Genomic DNA, 17873 nt, shown 5'->3' on the forward strand with positions numbered 1-17873 from the left:
TCACTACTGTGGCTCCATCGGAGCCCGGCATGGTGCTGTCCATGGGTAACCCTGCGGGAAGCGGAGTCTGTAAACCATGGATCGACTCTGAAGGCATATGTAGAGTCTAGAGCGTTGTGCTGATGCCTCAGTTCTGAGACCTCGAAATCGGCTTGGAATCATCAGTCGGGTGCATCCGATGAAAGATGGACTACTTCCACATTCAATAAATAGATAGAAGGAATCCCCTTTGGATTCTGGGGGTGACAATTGGGAAGAAGGATACTATGGAGGACGTGCGCATTAAGCTTATCGATAAGGGAGACGATACGACGCTAGGCCCAATCGGGTGCCCACGTAAACACCAAAACAGCCATCGGGCCTCACCGTGACTTCAGCTCAGCTCAGCCAGCTCTCTCTCACTCTCTCTCTTCCTCCGTCTCTCTTGGTGTGTCTTCCCTTCTCTCCCTTCGTACGGAGTAGTGCTCTCTCAGCACCCACAGCTTCCATCCGGTTTCCTTGTCTTATTTCCCTTTCTATTCTTCCGACCTCTGTCCTTATCGATCTGATCTATCACATCCCTACCTCACTCCCCTCTCATTGGAACACCTTGGTAGCTGTCTGTAATCGCCGGGCCCTCCATAATTTCTTATTCTCTTCCTACCATGCAGACTTTGGAAATTCCCTTGTATGTGTTCCAATAATATCCTCTCCTTTGTTGCTACTGGCTCGAGCCACGGTACGTCTTTTCCAACCCTTCGTCCAGAGTACTCGTTGGTTTCCTCATAAGTGTTGTGCACTAATACAGAATCTGCAGATCACCAGTCTAAAAACTGTACACACTGTGTCTAGATCTCCCGGTCGGAGTCGAAGGTAGGGCTGCATTGCGCCGGCAATCCCAGCCGCAATGTCGCCCGTCGCGCCTCAGCTACCTACGCGATTCCCGTGCTGGTGTCGTGCGATTTACTCATGGGGAGGTGAAACAAAACGCGATCTCGGTTTTGTGGAGGGTGATCTTATTGAGTGTTTGAATGCTGGGGATGGGCAATGGTGGATGGGTCGTCTGCGCCGTGACAGGCGCATGGTCGGGCTTTTCCCATCCAATTTCGTGGAGGTTCTGGGTGAAGATTTCGTGCCTGTCACTAGAGCAACAAGTCCCATGATGCCTGCCGGACGCTCTCCAATCACGAATCCCACTTCTGCTCCAAAGAAGCAGAAGACTGTATTTAGAAAGCCCTTTCAGGCCCACAAGGAAGCTTTGGCCCCCGCGGAGCTGGCCCGGAACGCGACGACGACGACACAAGCTTCCAGTTCAATTCCGCAAACGCCACCTCGAAACGGCAGCAGTGTGCGGAGTGTCAAACCTCTGCGCACACCAACTACTGCGGTGAAAAACCAGAGCTCTCTTTCCAGACCTCCCTCGCAACATAGACCTTCTTCTGGTGGAGGCTCTCCCCATGCGCCGCCGGTTGCGGATCCTCCACCACAAAGTCCCACTCCAGCCAGAGAGAGCATCTCGCGCTCCAGGCCTCCCTCCCGCGCGCCGTCCCCTCGTCTCCCATATGATATGGATCTTCTGCCGCCGTCTGTGCCTGTCAGGCACACCCCGCTAGCTCGACCTCCGTCAGTCCACCCTCCATCGCACGAGATCTCCCCGTTGCAGCTTCAAGAGCGCGAAGAGTCGCCGCCGCCGCCTCCTCCCCCTCCGCATCGAATTGCAGTCAACCGGCGACCTTCCATGGACATGGATGTCCCCATGCACCTGGACATGAATGACCGCTACGCGACCATGTCAAGGACACCGTCTCCAGCAGCTCATTCGGACGCCAATGGAAACACTCCGTCACCTCTTCGCGACGCAATGGAAGATGTCATGACATCCTTGGAAGATATGGGACTGTCGCGGGGAGCACATTCACCCTCGCCAGCCCCAGTTTTTGATAATCCTTGGTCTCCAGAAGCCTTTGATAGCCTTCGCGACAGCAGACCTGCCCGGCATGGTCACCGACCGTTGACATCTCTCGGTTTTGAAGGTGAGCAAGATCATCAATTCCGCGACAGTCAGATACATCGAAATACCATGTACGGCCATGACCATTACCTTGACGGGCCGCCGCAATTGAACAACTACGTGCAGAGAATGGAAAGCCGGTTGCGCCAGATGCAGGAGCAAAGTCGCAGAGGATCGGAAGACATACTGCCTCCGGAGGATGCCGAAGAGCCTCCACCTCCGCCACCTAAGCACCTCGCTCACCACGGGAGGCATACCTCAGTCCCTGCGCAGTATCCATACCTGAGGAGTCAAAGATCAGGGCAGGACTTGAGAGGAGACGCTCTCAATAGAAGTCACACGAAATCCAGTACCACGACTTCTTCAAGCGGAGTGCAAAGTATCAGTACGGCTATGACAGCTAGCACAGAACAAACGAGCCAGAGCTTGATGAGTGGGCCGTCGGCGGGCGCATTCAGCGCAACAAGTGCAGGAAGCTATGCCAGGCGAGGACTGACGACCAGTAATGAAAGGCCAAACACAGCCATGGAAACCTTTCGCTCAAGAGGCTTCAGCGATGTTTCACGCATGCCTCGGCCTGAGACACCTCTTACTGGTATATCATACCACTCGAGTCACAACACCTCTCGGCAAGGCGCTTCGTCTGCTATCCCGTGGTCTCAGCCCGCTGCCGATGCCAGCGAATCCACCGCTGTTTTTGGTGGTCTATCCACTCCGAAGGCGAAGAAGCAGGGGTTTTTCAAGAAGATTTTCGAATCAGCCAAGACCGGTGCCGCTAATGCCAGAAGCAGTATCGCTGTGGGAAACAGTGGTGGATCCTATTCACCTACGAAAGGCAGGGCAATATCTCCGATTAGACGTGACACGACTCGCGACGCAGGGACTGGCACGGTAGACTGGGTGCAGGTTCGACGTGATGTGAATCGAGCAAGCTCGCCGAGCCGCAACGAGCGCATCGAAAGGGCCGAGCGCTGCCAGATGATGGACCACCCCGTAATCTACGCGGTGGAGGAGCTTCACGAGACTGCCGAAGGTGATGAAAGTATTGACGGGCTGCCGATCAGCGAGCCCACCAACTTCAACACGGTCAACTTGAACCTCGTCGATAAAAGTGCTCGGTTTGTCAACAGCCTTCCACCGATGACCAACCCCATGAGCCTTGCGCAGGGCTATGTGTGCCGACCTTACAAGAGCGATGTGCAGAGATTGCGGGCTATCTTCACTTGGGTCAGTGAAAAGATTGCCTGGGACGAGCCCGTAGAAGAGATCGGAATTGACTTGAAACGGATTCTGCAAACGAGACGAGGGAGCCCTCAGGAAGTCGCGTTTCTCGTCAAGGAAATGTGTGCGGCAGTCGGTCTTCATGCTGAAGTAGTGCAAGGGTTTCTCAAAACACCCGGTGAATTGTTCGAGCTGGACAGTCTTTCGCGACCAAACCACTGGTGGAATACAGTCTTGGTGGATGGCGAATGGCGCGTTATCGACTGTGCACTAGCAAACCCGACCAACCCCCGAAGGAACCAGTTCGTAACCAGTGGCTCGTCAACAGCCGAAAGCTGGTATTTCTTGGCACGTCCGCTTGAGATCTGCTATACTCATGTCCCATTGTATCCTGAGGAGCAACACATATGTCCACCCATCTCTCCCGATGTGTTGCTAGCCCTTCCTACAGCGTGCCCACCTTATTTCAAGTTGAACCTGCAGTTTCCAGACTATGATACCAGCCTGATCAGAATTGAAGGTCTGGAGCTTCTGCAAATCCGCCTTCTCGTGCCACCGGACGTGGAATGTGCCGCAGAAGTCGAGGCGCCCGCTTTCGCTCGTGATGCCGACGGTGACTTCTTTGAAAGTGGGGAGGTTATTCGCAAGCGCGCCCTGGTGCAGCCAGACTGGGTCGGCGGTCAGAAGCGCTTCACTGTCAAAGCTGTTTTGCCTGGCGACGAAGGGCAAGGCACACTCAAAATTTACGCTGGCAAAAAGGGCCTGATGCACTCGAGCAAAGACATTCCCCATCCGCTGGCACTTGCCCTTCCAATAATCCACACTGGCGAGAACCCTCCATATGAGTTTGTCCTACGCCACCCAACGCCTCATGCCCAACGCCACGACTTGTACATCATACAACCTCAGTGCGCGAAACTTGCGATCAACAATACATTCGTGTTTGCGGTGCGGCAGCATCCATCCTCACTCCCTTCCCCGACGAACAGCAGCGATTCGGGTCCCACTGGGCGCGTCTCGCCGTCGATTTTTGCCCGGCCTGCAAGTGCACTCAGTATGGTCTCCAGTTCCGCAGGCGGCTCTTCTGTCTCTGCAGTTTCAAACGAATTCTCGGCCTCTACTTCGGCCATATCGTCCACCAGGTCATCATCCGGGCGGGAAAAACCGGCCAAGCTGGCAATCCAGTCGCCATCGGGCAAGATCCTCCGGCTCACTCGCAAGGCAGATCATATGATCAGCAGCGATTCTTCGGATCCCACCGCTGATGGCAGTGTGTGGGAGACGGTGATCAAGATCGGGGAGCGCGGGACCTGGCGCGGACTCGTCCTCGCCGACCGTGTTGCCCGGTGGTGTGTTTTCTGTGAATGGGAATGTTTCTAGACGCGACAAGCCTTTATATCTTGATATTGTGGATGATCTTTCGTCCAATCTATGAGCCAGATCATGACGTGTGGATATGGATGAAGTGACTATCAGGCGTATTTTCGCATTTCTGGCCAGCTGTTTGTTGTATTTCTCTTTTTCGCCATGGTTACCATTTGCATTGGCTACACCGGGTCGGAGCATGTCATTTCATCTACTGCATGTGGTTTCTCTTTTCTTCAACATTTCCATTTTTTTTTTTGATGGGGCTTCTGATGTAAACGTACTCGCGTTTATGTGTTCGGAGTTAATGGGACAATGGTCATGGGGAGCGGTGTTGGCATGTAAGAGTCTTTTTCCCTCTTCTTTTATCATCCTGTCCATGCATCATCATGTTGTATGAAGTTGAATTGAGCATGCTTGTCGCAGGCGCGGCAAGCCAAATCATAGATTTCTTTTTTGCATGTGCATGTGCAGACCTTTGAGACCTTGGAAATGGAGACCTTGAGAATTGGTCATTGTGTGAAATAAGAAACTCAACATTCAACGGGCAAGGTGGCCAATCATCTCGCCATAAATGTAATCCAGACTCATAGAATCTCTCACTGACCTGTAACGGCACCTCTGACCAACGGCGCGACCTGTTTTCTGCTTTTGGTCACATCGTTCTGAAGCCAGATGCGCCTCCATACCGGGGCATCACTGTTGAAAGCACGCCTGATAGCCTGTGAATAATCTTCAGAGTCGCCCTCGACCGCGTTCCATTCTTGCAGGCCCAGCTGCGGGCCAGCCTGCGCAGTAAACGCTTCCAGCGCATGAACGGTTGCCCCGTTGTGTAGAGCACAAGCGACCAACTCGCGACAGAACTTGCCGTCCTGCGCAGACGAGGTGAACGCCGTCATGACTACCACGATCCCTAGATCGCGGCGCTTTGCAAACGCCTGCAGGGCATCCAGGAACGCCTCGGCGCTGCCTGCTTTTCGTACGATCCATGGAATCGACTTGACTATCGAGCAGAAGCCGATCTGAATGGAAGTCGAGCCCAGTTGGGCCGTCTCGGTCCACTGCTTGTAGTCTCGGCCGAGGATTTCGTCTACGGTGAGTAGATCGAGGCTGTTTTGCTTGGCGTGGAGGATCCGCTCGTAGAACGCATCACGGTCCCAGTTTGAACCAGGTGTAGACTTGCACTGGTCAATTTGTAAGAGCAGGAAGCGTACTGCGTCTGCATCGGCGTCGGTGACTTTGTCCTTGGCGGTAAGGTTGGTCGTGTCAATGAGAACAGGGGCTAGAGCGAGCTTGGCGAGTTGCATCGTCTCAGTTGAGGTGGCGTTGCCTTCAGTGTTAGCCTGCCAGAGATCCAGCTCTCGCAATGTCGAGACCACAAGCGAAGTACAGGAGCCCGCGGGCCGCACAAGCAGCGGCTGACCGCGTGGGAGAGACTCGGCAGGTGGGAGAAAGCCTTCATCTACGTGGTGGTCAATGCAGCCCACCGTGCAGAAGTCGACGGAGAGCAAGCCATCTATCGACCCTTTTCCCCGTTGGCCGTCGGCCGATCGGTGGGGTAATGCGTTCCAGTCCAGGAGTGTGGCATCTGCAGTGATCCGATGGTCCGTGGGCTCAGCATGATGTTGCCTTAGATGGGCTGCAAAATCTGCAACGGTGAGAATGTGTTCGTGGAGGATCCTTGCTGCTGATTCGGGGGTCTCATCCCATGCGTCCTCTCCCTCGACTGAAGGGGTTTTAATAGCGAGGCAGAAAGCCTTTACGAACTCTGGACGGAGTCTGCGCAGTTCTGGACCAGAGGGAACATTTGGTAGGTTTATCAGGGGAATATGGGGTCGAGGGCATTCGATCGGGATGCAATTATGAGCAAAGTAAGAATAGACAATGACAGAGATGGCGGAGTCAAGATCGGCAGACGGATTTCCCACCACGTAGATAGGAGTCTCCGCCCGCGAGGAGGATAACAACGCTCCAGTAATGAAGCTTAGATGTGTCTGACGTGCCTGCTTTAGAAATCGCAACAGGTTCTGCAAAGAGGGCGGGGAACGAGCCATCATGCTCCCAATCGCCATGGGATTATGTGATAGTCAATAAAGTCCGAAAAAGGAAGCTCGTGATACTTGACATCATCGGCAAAACATCACCGCCCGGGCAGCATCAACTGGACAACATTCAAACGTTCGAAGATACATTCCAATACAAGGTTAAGCATCAGTTCTGGATGAGTGTGTATATTGACGATATTATTGGCATGGTGGTAAGCCTCAGATTCCCCTGTATATTCCCACTCCGTCAGCTAATCAACAATTTAGATACCCTTCTGTGCATAAACAGCCGTAGTATATATCTGGTCAATCGTCTACGATTGGCACAATTATATACGTTCTCTGCGTCTACTCTTGAGATGGCAGTCCCTCTACCGGCAGCTTTTGCTCAGATTCCTCGGTATCCTCTTCTATACCCTCATCCTTCCCCGATCCACCCCCTCACACTTCTATCCACATACCTCAACAACAGCCGCAACAATAATACGGCCAAAACACCGTATATCTCCCTCTACGCCAAACGAGAAGACCACTCTTCCCCACTCGCCTGCGCAGGGAACAAATACCGCAAGCTTGAATACATTATCCCCGACATCCGGGCCTCTCACAGCGCCCCCAATGAACCCCCACCAACCCTCGTCACTGAGGGCGCCATCCAGAGCAACCACACCGTGCAGGTCGCCGCGGTAGCGAAACGACTCGGCCTCGAGGCAGTCGTCATCCTTCACAAAGGCACAGGCGGCGGTCTAGCCGCCTCAACCGATAAAGTCTCGTTCCTGCGCACGGGAAACCCGCAAGTCGTCCGTCTCCTGGGGGCGGAGGTGAGGATGCTGGAGTCGTCGACTGTTCCCGCAGACGGGGATAAGGATCCGATTCCTGGGATTCTGGAGGAGTTACGCGCGCAGGGCAAGGCGCCGTATTGGATCCCTTCCGGGGCAAGTCTGCATCCTCTCGGTGGATTGGGGTATGCGCGCTGTGCGTTTGAGATTGCGATACAGGAGCAGGCGCAAGGTTTGGATGGGAGTGGGCGCTTTGATTATATCTTCGTTGCGTGCGGGAGTGGCAGTACGGTGGGCGGTTTGATCGCCGGGCTGAAGCTGTTGGAGAAGAAGGAAGGCAGAACCTGGTTGAGCAAACCACCTCGGCAAGTCATTGGGATCTTGACTTCGCCTACCAAGCCTCAGGAGTACCATGAAGAGCGGGTACTCACCTTTGCGCGTCGCGCAGCTGCTCTTATTGGGTTGGATGCCGAAAAGGACATTTCTATGGATGATGTTCGGCTTGATGATCGGTTCGCTGGCACCGCATATGGCGTTCTAGACGCCCAGACAAGCACGGCGCTGGACTTAATGGCGAAAAAGGAGGCAGTAATGCTAGATCCCGTATATACTTCAAAGGTCGTACGGGGACTCTTGCACTGGGTACAGCAAGAGGAGCTGGCAAAGGACTGGTCACTTCGTCTGGGAGATCGAGAACGTCCCGACTGCATGAATGTGCTTTTCATCCACACTGGAGGACAGGCTGCGTTAGGCGCCTACGCAGACATGGTCGAATTATAGCGGCAAGGGATTAAACAGTAAGATTAGAACTTCGATTCTATTGATAAGAGATACAGATAAGGTATTTTGGCTAGTATTACATCGAACGCACCCAAAGGGAGCTATCCGCGCGAAGAAACAGAGAGGCTGAAGGATGTTAGCATCACAGAAACAACAGTAGTTTCACTCATCATCCATCAGAACCAGCCTCCGCGGGGCCGTAAGAGTATATAGAACCGCGAAAACACTGAAGAGAAATAAACGACACAGATGAGAAAAGGACCCAACTCCCCGCCCTCCTCATACACCATACGCACCACCATGCGCAAAAGCAGCAACTAACGTACAGAGCACATGAAGCATTTAAAGAAGCATCATTAAATAAAAATCAACAAGCAGAATAGTCATCAGCGAGAAAAGGAAAAAGGGAAAAAAAGAACCCGCATATAACAAACGCCGCAACAAGTGGCCGAGTCAGATGTAAACGCCGTTAGAATGCCCTTCTAAAAAGTGAAACCAAGCCCCGTGGGGACTTCACATCTCCATATGATCGGCGCAAATCCAGGTGTGGAAAAAGGGATAGGGATCTGTGGAATCAGATAGGTTGCCGAAGAGGAATACAATCGGAGCAGTGCTTCCGTTCGTGAAAACATTCTGTAACGTCATGTCAAGAACTCTCTGTCGTGTTCTCTGCGTCGGCTTGACCGTTCATGTCACCATTTACTCCAGTATCAGGAGAGTTGTCGTCTTGCATAGCGTCAGAGTGGTCCCCGCCGTTACTTGCATCGAGTGCCTCCAATGCTTCGTTAGCATGCGTGTTCTCCATAGGCTCCGGTTCTGGCTCGGGCTCCGCATCTTGGTTCGTCAAATCTGCGAAAACATCATCCAGATTTTGTCGAGGACTACTGTTAAAGGGGTCCTGATTGTCAACGTCAACTACTGGAGGACCCTCGGTAGGATCTCGGTTAAACCGAGGAGAGCTGAACAGAGCGCTGTCGAGCCCATGATGCGGCGATGGAGATCGCGGAGGGAATGAAGGCGAGTGGGCTGAAACATGCGGCAGGAATGCAGACGCTCCGGGTGCAAATGCCGGAGTAGAGTCGCTAGCAGGAAGAGAGTAATTGGCAGAGAAAGGATACGGGGGATTTTGTGCTTCCGTCATCGGAGTCAACGCTGGGCCGGTGCGATTGGAGTCTTCACATGGAGTATGAGATGTACGCTGCAGTGTTGCCGGTCGAGGGGTTTGCGATTCGAGAGACTTTCTCTTCGCATGGTTTGGTTGCTTGGTACGCAAATGAGGAGGAAGATCTTCCGGACGCTCAACGCCCAACTGCGCCATTATTTTCTGCTGCTTTGTCGGGCGTGGTTTGCGTGTCGACAGGGACTGCTCCAGTATTGGTGGCGGTTCCGGAGCAACAGGTGCCCATTTATGGATCTCTTGGCGGAAAAAATTCGTCTCATATGCCAACAACACTTCTGCGCCCTCGATCTTGCGCAGGTAGAAAATTAACGTAGGCACCTCTTCCGTCGTCGTGCAAGCCGCATTGGTAAAACTCTGTATAAAATCACGGAAGGTAGTTGCTTGGTTGATGATATTCTCCAAGACTTGTTCCTCGTCAGGCTGAAAAGGGAGACTTGGGATTTCGGCCTGCCAATCCTGGAGATCCTCGAGCTTGGGGCGAGCAGCATCTCGGGGAATCTTCTGGCGCCAGTCACAGATGGGACAAGTATACTTGTCAAACTCCTTGACTTTTCCCCTTGCGATCTTTAAGCATTTACCGTGATACCTACGGAATCACAGGTCAGCCAGTTTGCAGCTACGCGTAAGGAGGTATAGACTCACCACTCATGGCAGACCTCACATTCAATCATCATCCCAGCCTCGGAATGTCTGCAAATGCAGAAGACATCCCGCTTTCGAGACTTCCCACCACCCCACATGCTGCTGCTGGTTGTCGCGGTGTGGTTCTCCAAAAGACCGTCGGGGGTGTTATTTCGAGATGAGGGTTCCACAGGTGGCCGGCAGCGATCTTCCAAATCGAAGCAATATGAATTCCTCTTTTCCACATACTCCATGTGAGATTTCAAGATGTGCAAAGGGGCGTTGGCTTTCCCGAATAATTTTTTCCCCTTTCGCATCCAATCTTCGTGGCGCTTTTGCTCACGCTCCAGGTCAATTGCCCCCGTGGGCCGGCTATTCAATGCTTCCAGCGAATCCATCAGTTCACGGACTTCTTTATACTTCGGACGCTTTCTGAAATCTGGATCCTTGCTCCGCTCGTATAGATTCTGTATTTTCTTCTGCGCTTCACGCTGTTTGGTCAATATCGCGTCGACGGCCGAGAGGGTTTCCGGAGAGACGGGGAAGCGTAGCGCCTGTGCAGACAAGGCTTCGAGTTGTTGATAGTGAACGGATTCTACGGACATCAACTCCTTCGCTTTCGCTTCCCAAGTCTCACCGTGCCGGCACAACTCCTTGAAGTGACTGAGATGTTCGTTGGTTTCGGAGAGTCCCAATTGTTCGCCGGCCTGGACAAGTTCTTGACATTCCTTGAGCGTCATGTACTGATCACGCTTGCGACGCGCTTCATCATTCCACCTCATTTGTCGAAGAATATGCTCCAATCCTTCCACTTCGGGTATTTCCACATTGAAATTGCGAGCCGATTCCACCAACTCTTCCACTTCCTGGATCGACCGTATATGGGGGTTCATAAGGGCAACGTTAACGTCCTGGCGGAATTTCTCGATCTCGCGGGTTTTCTCTTCCAGAGCCGCCATCTGTGGACAGTCGAAGGAAAGTTTATCAGCCTCTGCAAGAAGGGCGTACATGTTTTCTATCCTGCGAACTTCACGATCACGTTCCTCCAGCTGCGCGGCCTTAGAAGTACTCTTGCGCCAAGCCTTCTCGTTTTTCCTCCGGTTTTGCTGCTTCCGGGTGATGTAGTTGTTTGCTTCTTCAACCCACTTATCGCAGCGCTGGACGAAGGCCGCGAGATCTTGGAGACCATGCAGGTGGTATGGGATTTTCTCACCTTCGCTTAGTAGGCTATGAAGGACCTTCAGTTGGGGTTTCGGCTCATTTTCCAGAACCTTGTCAAGCTTCTCCCCCCACGCTTCTGGGATCCTGGCACGCTCCTGGACCTTCTGCACGACGGCTTTCAGTGTGTCATCACTCATTCTGTAACGCAGCGTATGGTCTGGGCCTAACAGCCGCTGAGAGGACGAGTCTCCACAGCAATCAAAAGTCTCCGTATGCAGCAGGCACACTGTCTTGCCGGACTTGTGACAGCGAAACTGCGTCAGATATGTATACGCCTTGCAATACTGACACTGGTAGTCATCTTCTGGAAGATCTTCTTCCTCAATCACAAACTTCAGTTGGCATTCACCAGAAGCCGAGGAGTCCAATGAACCAAGCGCGCAGTTGTGCGGTGCTATTTCACGATGCCGGTGGATGAATGCTGCCCTCTCTGCAACCTCTCGGTGACATGTCCGTTGAAGAGCCGGAGCTAGCCATTTGGCCGTCGTAATCGAAGTATCCCGAGCGGCTGCTGTCAGAAGCAGTTCATCGTGGGAGAAGCACGGGTGGCGGCGGAAAGCCTGGAGTCTTTCAACGCCCATTGCGCCCCAAGGCTCCCAATCCGCAGGGGCGAAGTTCACGGCTTCATTGAAGTTGAATCCGTGATTGAAACCAGCATGATATGCCTTGGGGAAGGTGATGACAAATTGCCCAGCTCGTTGATCTAGAGCGTATACATTTACTCCGGCCTTTTTCAGCTGATCGGGTGGCATCAGAGTGACGAGTTGGAAAAGTAGATCAGGCTGACTTTCGAAAAGCTCTGGAACTGCTTGGCGCATTGCCTCTTCGAATGCTTCTGCGTCGGATCCAGGGATACCGTACCAAGTTTTTGTTGCGCCGAAATGCTGATAATTGGCCGAGTAGGCATAGTGATCTTCGTTGTGCCAGCAAAATGTCGAAAAACACATGCCCACGTAGACCCAAGGAACTGTCATACCGGAGATGTCCGACTTTATATGACGGAAAAGTGAATCGCCGTGGAAAGGAAGGACATTCAAGTTCCAAGGGTCTGTTGAATAGGGATCAAGGGGATTGCGTTCAATTGTGGGAAAGCCACTGCCGTGTGTGGTCGAATGGATGTCAGCGCCATACTCAACCTCAACGGTTTCAGTTAAGCTCTCGACCAGTCTCCAAAATTCGCGTTCCACGTCATCCTCAGACTCCCGCCGGTGAGTATTCAGCACCGGGTCAAAAGGCATTTTGGAGGCGAAATAATTCTTCTTGAAGGTGTTTGCTTTCTCCTGGAACTGCTTGAGCGAGTAGACTCCGCCTTCTTCAAACCCGAACTCGCCTGTGCCGACCAGGCACTTGGGGCAGTGCCAGTCATACTCGGGGATATTCGTCAGGGGAGGATCAAGACAGTTTCTATGGTAACCCTGGTCGCAACTATCGCACACAAGTATCGAAGGTCGATCCTCGGACTTGCCACAAACTTCGCATTTCTAAGCAGAGTCAATATTGTTACATAACGATCGAAGACTTTTTTTTTGCTTACATCGCCGATCTTCCGACTGTCGCTTTTGCGTGCCCGAGGCGGAGCAGGACGGAGGAGGCTCATGTGTGAACCCGCGACGGTAGGTGGTGGTGCATCTAGGAGAACGTCAGACATATCGAGCCACGAGGAATGTTGAGAAAACACATGCTTACCCTTTCGAAGGCGCTTGCTTCTTCGCCCACTTGCGTCCGTTTCCCCACCTTCAGTCGGGGAGCCACTTTCATGACTGATGGCACGTTTCATGGGATGGCCACCATTGCCGTTGGTGACAGGTGTCGAACTTTGAGGGTGTTCAGCAACGCTTTGCGGCGTAAGCGAGCCAGTCTCAGTCTCTTTCTTGACAACTGGGCCGCTATTCACGGCGACGAAGGATGGAGACCGATTGACAGCAGTAAAACCGCCGCCACCGGCATTGACAGGAGTGAAGCCGGACGTAACAGGCCGAGGGGCTGCAGATTCGGCCGGAGGGGTGGGTTTATCAGGAGTGGCTTCGATTTCCTTTGGAGTGCCATGGGGACCACCAGTGGCCGGAATACCCGGAGGAGCTTGCGGCGTAGTGGACGGTGTGGTGTGGTCGTACAAGACGGGCTTCTTCGCCATAGGCGACTGGTTCGGAGACGGTGTGTATGGACCACCATGTTCTAGCTCCAGCTGCTGCTGCACTCCCGGTTTGACCACACGGAGGTATTCCTCGTAAGGCTGAAGCCATCTCTGATACGAATTCTTGAGCGAGGTCGACAGTGAGGACATGATCTTGCCGCTGTACCCAAGATCACGCCCGATCTCTGCCCATTTCTTCATTTTACAGACTTGATCGAACCCACCACGTATTTCGACGGCCTTCTTGAGCTTATATAGGTCCAAGGGACGCTTATCCACGCTAGGGAATCGGTTCAGGTTGGTGCCATGTTGCTTGTGAAACTTGGCCAGCTGGTCAAGATAATTCAAGTTTGCACGGGTTCCTGAGTCCGGGTCAGAACTAGGCTGCGGAGTTGCACCGGCAGCGAAGGTGGCTGAACGCGGGGGCATACCTCCTTCAACCGAGTTGAGCTCCTGCCGACGTGTCTTGAAGTGAAATCGCTGGAACACAGTGGATGTTAGCATCGGATCTCCCCTATGGTGATCCTATGGCCTCAAAGGATTATGGAAGGAAACAGGGTGTGTAGAAGCGAGCACAGGGATGAGAATTGCAACTCGCATACCTCTGTGTCAATCGCAAACGGCGGCTGCCAATTCTCTGGCGGAATGATCCTGCAGATCCCATATTTCTTGCCCTCGGGCGCTATCTTGCGGATGTATTCCAAGGGATCCTTGAATTCTTCCTCTGTCGGACGGAACGTCGGAGCTTCCTGTAAGCCATGGGGTCGGATTCGTTTGCTGGGCTCTCGAGGAGCATTGGGCTGTCCTCGTCGTTCGACCGTAGATAGGTCGAGGGGTGCCGACCTTCGAGCGCTCAAGGGTACATTGTGAGAATGCGACGGGTGGGTGCTCGACGATCGAGTGGGCTGACGGTTCGCTGGAGGCTGTACGCCTGTCGAAATCCCGCCCGTAGAGGCCGGAGCCACCATCTCTAGGTAACGACAGCTGGGTGGGGGACAAAAGGCAATGCTGCGCGTGGTTTATCGCGGATGGAAGGGAGAGGGAGCCCGATGCGAAAAGCGCATTGAGGACAATCAGATGAAGGAAGAGTCGAACACAAACGATAACTGTCCCCGTAGTTATTGTATGATAGTGACTGTCCTCTGAATAGGAAAGTGGGTAGCAAGTAGGAGACAAAAGGTGATGACCGAGACGGAGAAATGATAGTACTTGACACTAGTAGAGCGAGCGAAGGAAGAGAGGAAGAGAGAGAGAGAGAGAAGTAAAGGCAAGGCCGAGATGGTCCCGGGAGGGTTTAGTGTGGAGAATCTCGGAAGAGGGAACAAGCAGGTCAGGACAGTGGAGGACAGTGGTTGGAGGCAGTCTACTTTAAGTGTCGAGCCCAATCAATCAATTAATCAATCAATGGATAATTAAGGTGAAGTTCGCACTAGTTAGAGACGAGGGAGCGTAGAGTCGTTAAAACACATCTCACTCCTAATGGCTTGCTAGATAGTAGTGAGCTGGCCAGGCATATGTATGTAGGTAGTGTATCTATATCTATCAACCTTGATCCTGCTACTGTGAGGTATATGCTGGTACTACGGCTCGTAGGAATAAGACGACCAAGGAGAGAAAAGTCAGGTACAGAGTCCAGATGCTCGAAGAAAATGACAGAAAAATGATGATGTTGATGAGGCAAGGGTCGAATACTACGAGGACAAAGCACTGGGGGTTGAGATGGACAACACCCCGAAGCGGAAAGGGAGAGCATGGCTTTTGCGCAGCCTCATAGTAGTACTAGTACCTTAGTGGTAATGGTCTGAGTGAGAATGCGGCCTGATAGTAAGGCTGGTAGCGAACCCTTCCAAAGGATACAGAACCAAAAGGGTAAGGTACGAATAATAATTACAGCTGGGAAATGATACCAACTGTTACCTTACTGTATCATAGGTACCTACAATATGCCGCAAACGGACGACAAGGTAACCCACCTAGAACGGATGGGTCGTTGCAGGTCCTGAGGTACCAATTCAAATGATTGGCAAGCCCTCCTACGTTAACCAATGGAGTCTAATCACTGGCTAGGAGTTATCAAGTTATCAGGTGCTCTTCGCATGAAGAGTGGGCTGTGGATTAAGCCACTTTCTGCGGTTAAACTCGTAGTCTATATTAATAACATGCACACATTGGCCCAGGTCAATAAAGGACACTGGGTACCTATAAAACATGCATACCTGCCGTAATGGACCTACATACCCGGTACCGACCATACCTAATTTACCATGTAGGTCTGTAAAAGTCGAGGGACTCGAGTTGGGCCACAATCGGCCTTTGCAAATAAGAGATGATCCTCCCTGCTCTTCAAGGTGGCTTAATAGCTATGCAGAATTCGGTACGGAGTTCTTAAGTGATATCTGGCGGAGCACGAGGCTGTAATCTATCTACTCCATACAAATCTCGAAGCCTTTAGTGACCCGAACTGTCTGAGGTGCATGGTTTAGTCGCCGTACCTATCTTTACAAGTCGTATTTCCCTGCGTTACTTACGATACTCGACTAGCGCTAAAGCTCCATGAATGCCAACCATGGACCGCATGCGACCACAAATCATCATCATCATCATCATCATCATCATCATCATCATCATCATTGTTCAGAAAAAGACTTAATAACAATATCATAGACTTGGACCGCGGCACTGAACAACCTCTATTATCGTCATCTTGACTCCCTCATTATTCCCCTTGTTCTCATGTCAAGCTTATTCCTGGTAACCCAAGGCTTGGATGAATCTGCAGGCAGCTTTCTCTAACACTATAGAGCTAAATAGGTTGGCACTCCATACGTGCATAGTAATTACCTGCAGGATGGCAGTGCAGATTCTGCTAGATTTGAAAGATTGTTTCTTCCGATTTCCAGCTGTTGATGCGTAATAGTAATACTTAGTGTTTGAGTGATGTGATGCCTTAGGTTGAAGAGGTGTGCTTATCTGTGCTCATCATGTGATTTGTTTGTTGGCGTTGGACCATTAATAACAGAGTAAACAGTAACCTAATAAACAAGACTGGCGTATTCACTATTAGTCGTCATTGTTGTTGGTACTAAATAAGGAGAAATCTTGAACCGTATCAGCTTCAAAGTGTTTGATATACGGAGTACTAGGGGCTGAATTACCTATTTATCTGACATCGCCTCCGATTCCGAAATACTGGCAACAGTGCCATGGATGACACCCAAATAGAGCATCCAAGACCTATCCCAATCTTCTATTGCTGTTATCTACTCCGCTCGACTGTGAGACATGCCTCTCTCTATATCGGATCCACGCCCAATCCCGCAAGACGACTGATTCAGCACAATGGTGTCGTCAAGGGCGGCGCCCGTCGGACTGCCGCCGAGAAGCTGAGGCCGTGGGAGATGGTTCTGGTGGTCGAAGGTTTTATGAGTCGGCTGGCAGCTCTGCAGTTTGAGTACGTCTCGCACTATTTATCTTGCGTACAGAATCTAACATTCCCAAAGATGGGCTTGGCAAAATCCTTGGTACTCACGCCACTTACGATCAGAAGAAAGCTCAGCTCTCGCGGAGGTCAAGCACAGGAGAATGAGGAAAGCAAAATCTGAGGATCCGGAGTTTCTCGATTCTAACTGCGACTCGGCTAAGTCCAGAGTCAAGGGGACACCTAAGAAAAGCAAAAGACGTCATCGTCCCCCGAGATCGTTGGACACCTATTTCTCCGATTTACATCGCTTGCTGAGGTCGACATACTTCTCTCACTGGCCTTTAAAGATACGATTTTTCTCGGGCGACATTTATCAATCTTGGAAAGCTTGGTATGATCGGGTCGATGTTCGTCTTCGGAGCCCTGTCAAAGTCATCTTGGACGGGAGTTGTCCTGAGATCAGCGCACACACCGGTGGGAATGACACCAGGTTTGGTGGCGTTGAAAATGCCAAAATAACCTATGCTGCAATCCGAGACTATATAGAGAAAGCCATCTTCCTTCTCGACGACCCAAAAGATGTCCGCTGTCATGTATGCCAGGGGCAAATCGTCCCAACGGAAGAGTTGACAACTGTCTGTCCACAGGCTGAATGCCACTGTACCTGCCATCTTCTATGCCTATCGAGAAAGTTCGTTGATGCGGCCCTGGAGCCAAACCAAATCGTTCCAAAGCACGGGATTTGTCCAGCATGTGAGGCCACTATTGAGTGGCCATTGATGATGAAGGAGCTGAGCTTCCGGAGTCGCGCGAAACAAGAGCTGTTGGAAATTCTGAAACGGAAGAGAAGAGTTGATCGAAAACAAGGTGCTGTGACTGGCGAGGTTGAATCGTCGAGTCGAAGAACCGTATCAGTCGATTTAGATGACCGTTTCGGTCAGCATGCGGAAGATGAATTTCTTCTGGATGAAGACTGGTGGGAGGGATTGGCAGCAGAGTCAGACTCAGACACGGATCTTCGGTTAAAGCCCCTTTCAAAGGCTGCCCCGAAACTAGAAACTGTTATCGAAGACAGCGAGTGCGACGACGCTGACATTCTGTGAAAGGGTATCCTTT

At 51.9% G+C, this 17873-nt stretch overlaps 5 protein-coding genes across 5 annotated transcripts; 3 read left to right on the forward strand and 2 right to left on the reverse strand.

Annotated features, from left to right (window-relative positions):
• Positions 1–267: 267 nt before the first annotated feature.
• AFUA_5G03400 (putative SH3 domain protein (Cyk3)) lies at positions 268–4591 on the forward strand (the record flags this gene model as incomplete). The annotated part of the gene is made up of 2 exons (XM_742910.2): positions 268–718; positions 797–4591. The coding sequence occupies exon 2, from the start codon at positions 887–889 to the stop codon at positions 4589–4591; it is 3705 nt and encodes a 1234-aa protein (XP_748003.1). The 5' UTR covers positions 268–718; positions 797–886.
• Positions 4592–5175: 584 nt separating this feature from the next.
• Positions 5176–6648, reverse strand: AFUA_5G03410 (putative exopolyphosphatase; the record flags this gene model as incomplete). The annotated part of the gene is made up of 1 exon (XM_742909.1): positions 5176–6648. One exon carries the CDS (start codon positions 6646–6648, stop codon positions 5176–5178), a length of 1473 nt encoding a protein of 490 aa, XP_748002.1.
• A 98-nt stretch (positions 6649–6746) lies between these two features.
• AFUA_5G03420 (1-aminocyclopropane-1-carboxylate deaminase/D-cysteine desulfhydrase) lies at positions 6747–8180 on the forward strand (the record flags this gene model as incomplete). Its single annotated transcript, XM_742908.2, has 2 exons — positions 6747–6833; positions 6889–8180. The coding sequence occupies exon 2, from the start codon at positions 6981–6983 to the stop codon at positions 8178–8180; it is 1200 nt and encodes a 399-aa protein (XP_748001.1). The 5' UTR covers positions 6747–6833; positions 6889–6980.
• Positions 8181–8826: 646 nt separating this feature from the next.
• Positions 8827–15070, reverse strand: AFUA_5G03430 (uncharacterized protein; the record flags this gene model as incomplete). The annotated part of the gene is made up of 5 exons (XM_077804743.1): positions 13939–15070; positions 12889–13816; positions 12737–12831; positions 10003–12683; positions 8827–9946 (listed from the first exon to the last, which is right to left on the reverse strand). The coding sequence occupies exons 1-5, from the start codon at positions 14302–14304 to the stop codon at positions 8827–8829; spliced, it is 5190 nt and encodes a 1729-aa protein (XP_077660881.1). The 5' UTR covers positions 14305–15070.
• Positions 15071–16374: 1304 nt separating this feature from the next.
• Positions 16375–17860, forward strand: slx1 (structure-specific endonuclease subunit SLX1; the record flags this gene model as incomplete). Its single annotated transcript, XM_742906.2, has 2 exons — positions 16375–16787; positions 16837–17860. The coding sequence occupies exons 1-2, from the start codon at positions 16540–16542 to the stop codon at positions 17858–17860; spliced, it is 1272 nt and encodes a 423-aa protein (XP_747999.1). The 5' UTR covers positions 16375–16539.
• Positions 17861–17873: the final 13 nt, after the last annotated feature.

This window comes from Aspergillus fumigatus, chromosome 5 (assembly GCF_000002655.1).
Source record: "Aspergillus fumigatus Af293 chromosome 5, whole genome shotgun sequence".
Taxonomy (NCBI): domain Eukaryota; kingdom Fungi; phylum Ascomycota; class Eurotiomycetes; order Eurotiales; family Aspergillaceae; genus Aspergillus; species Aspergillus fumigatus.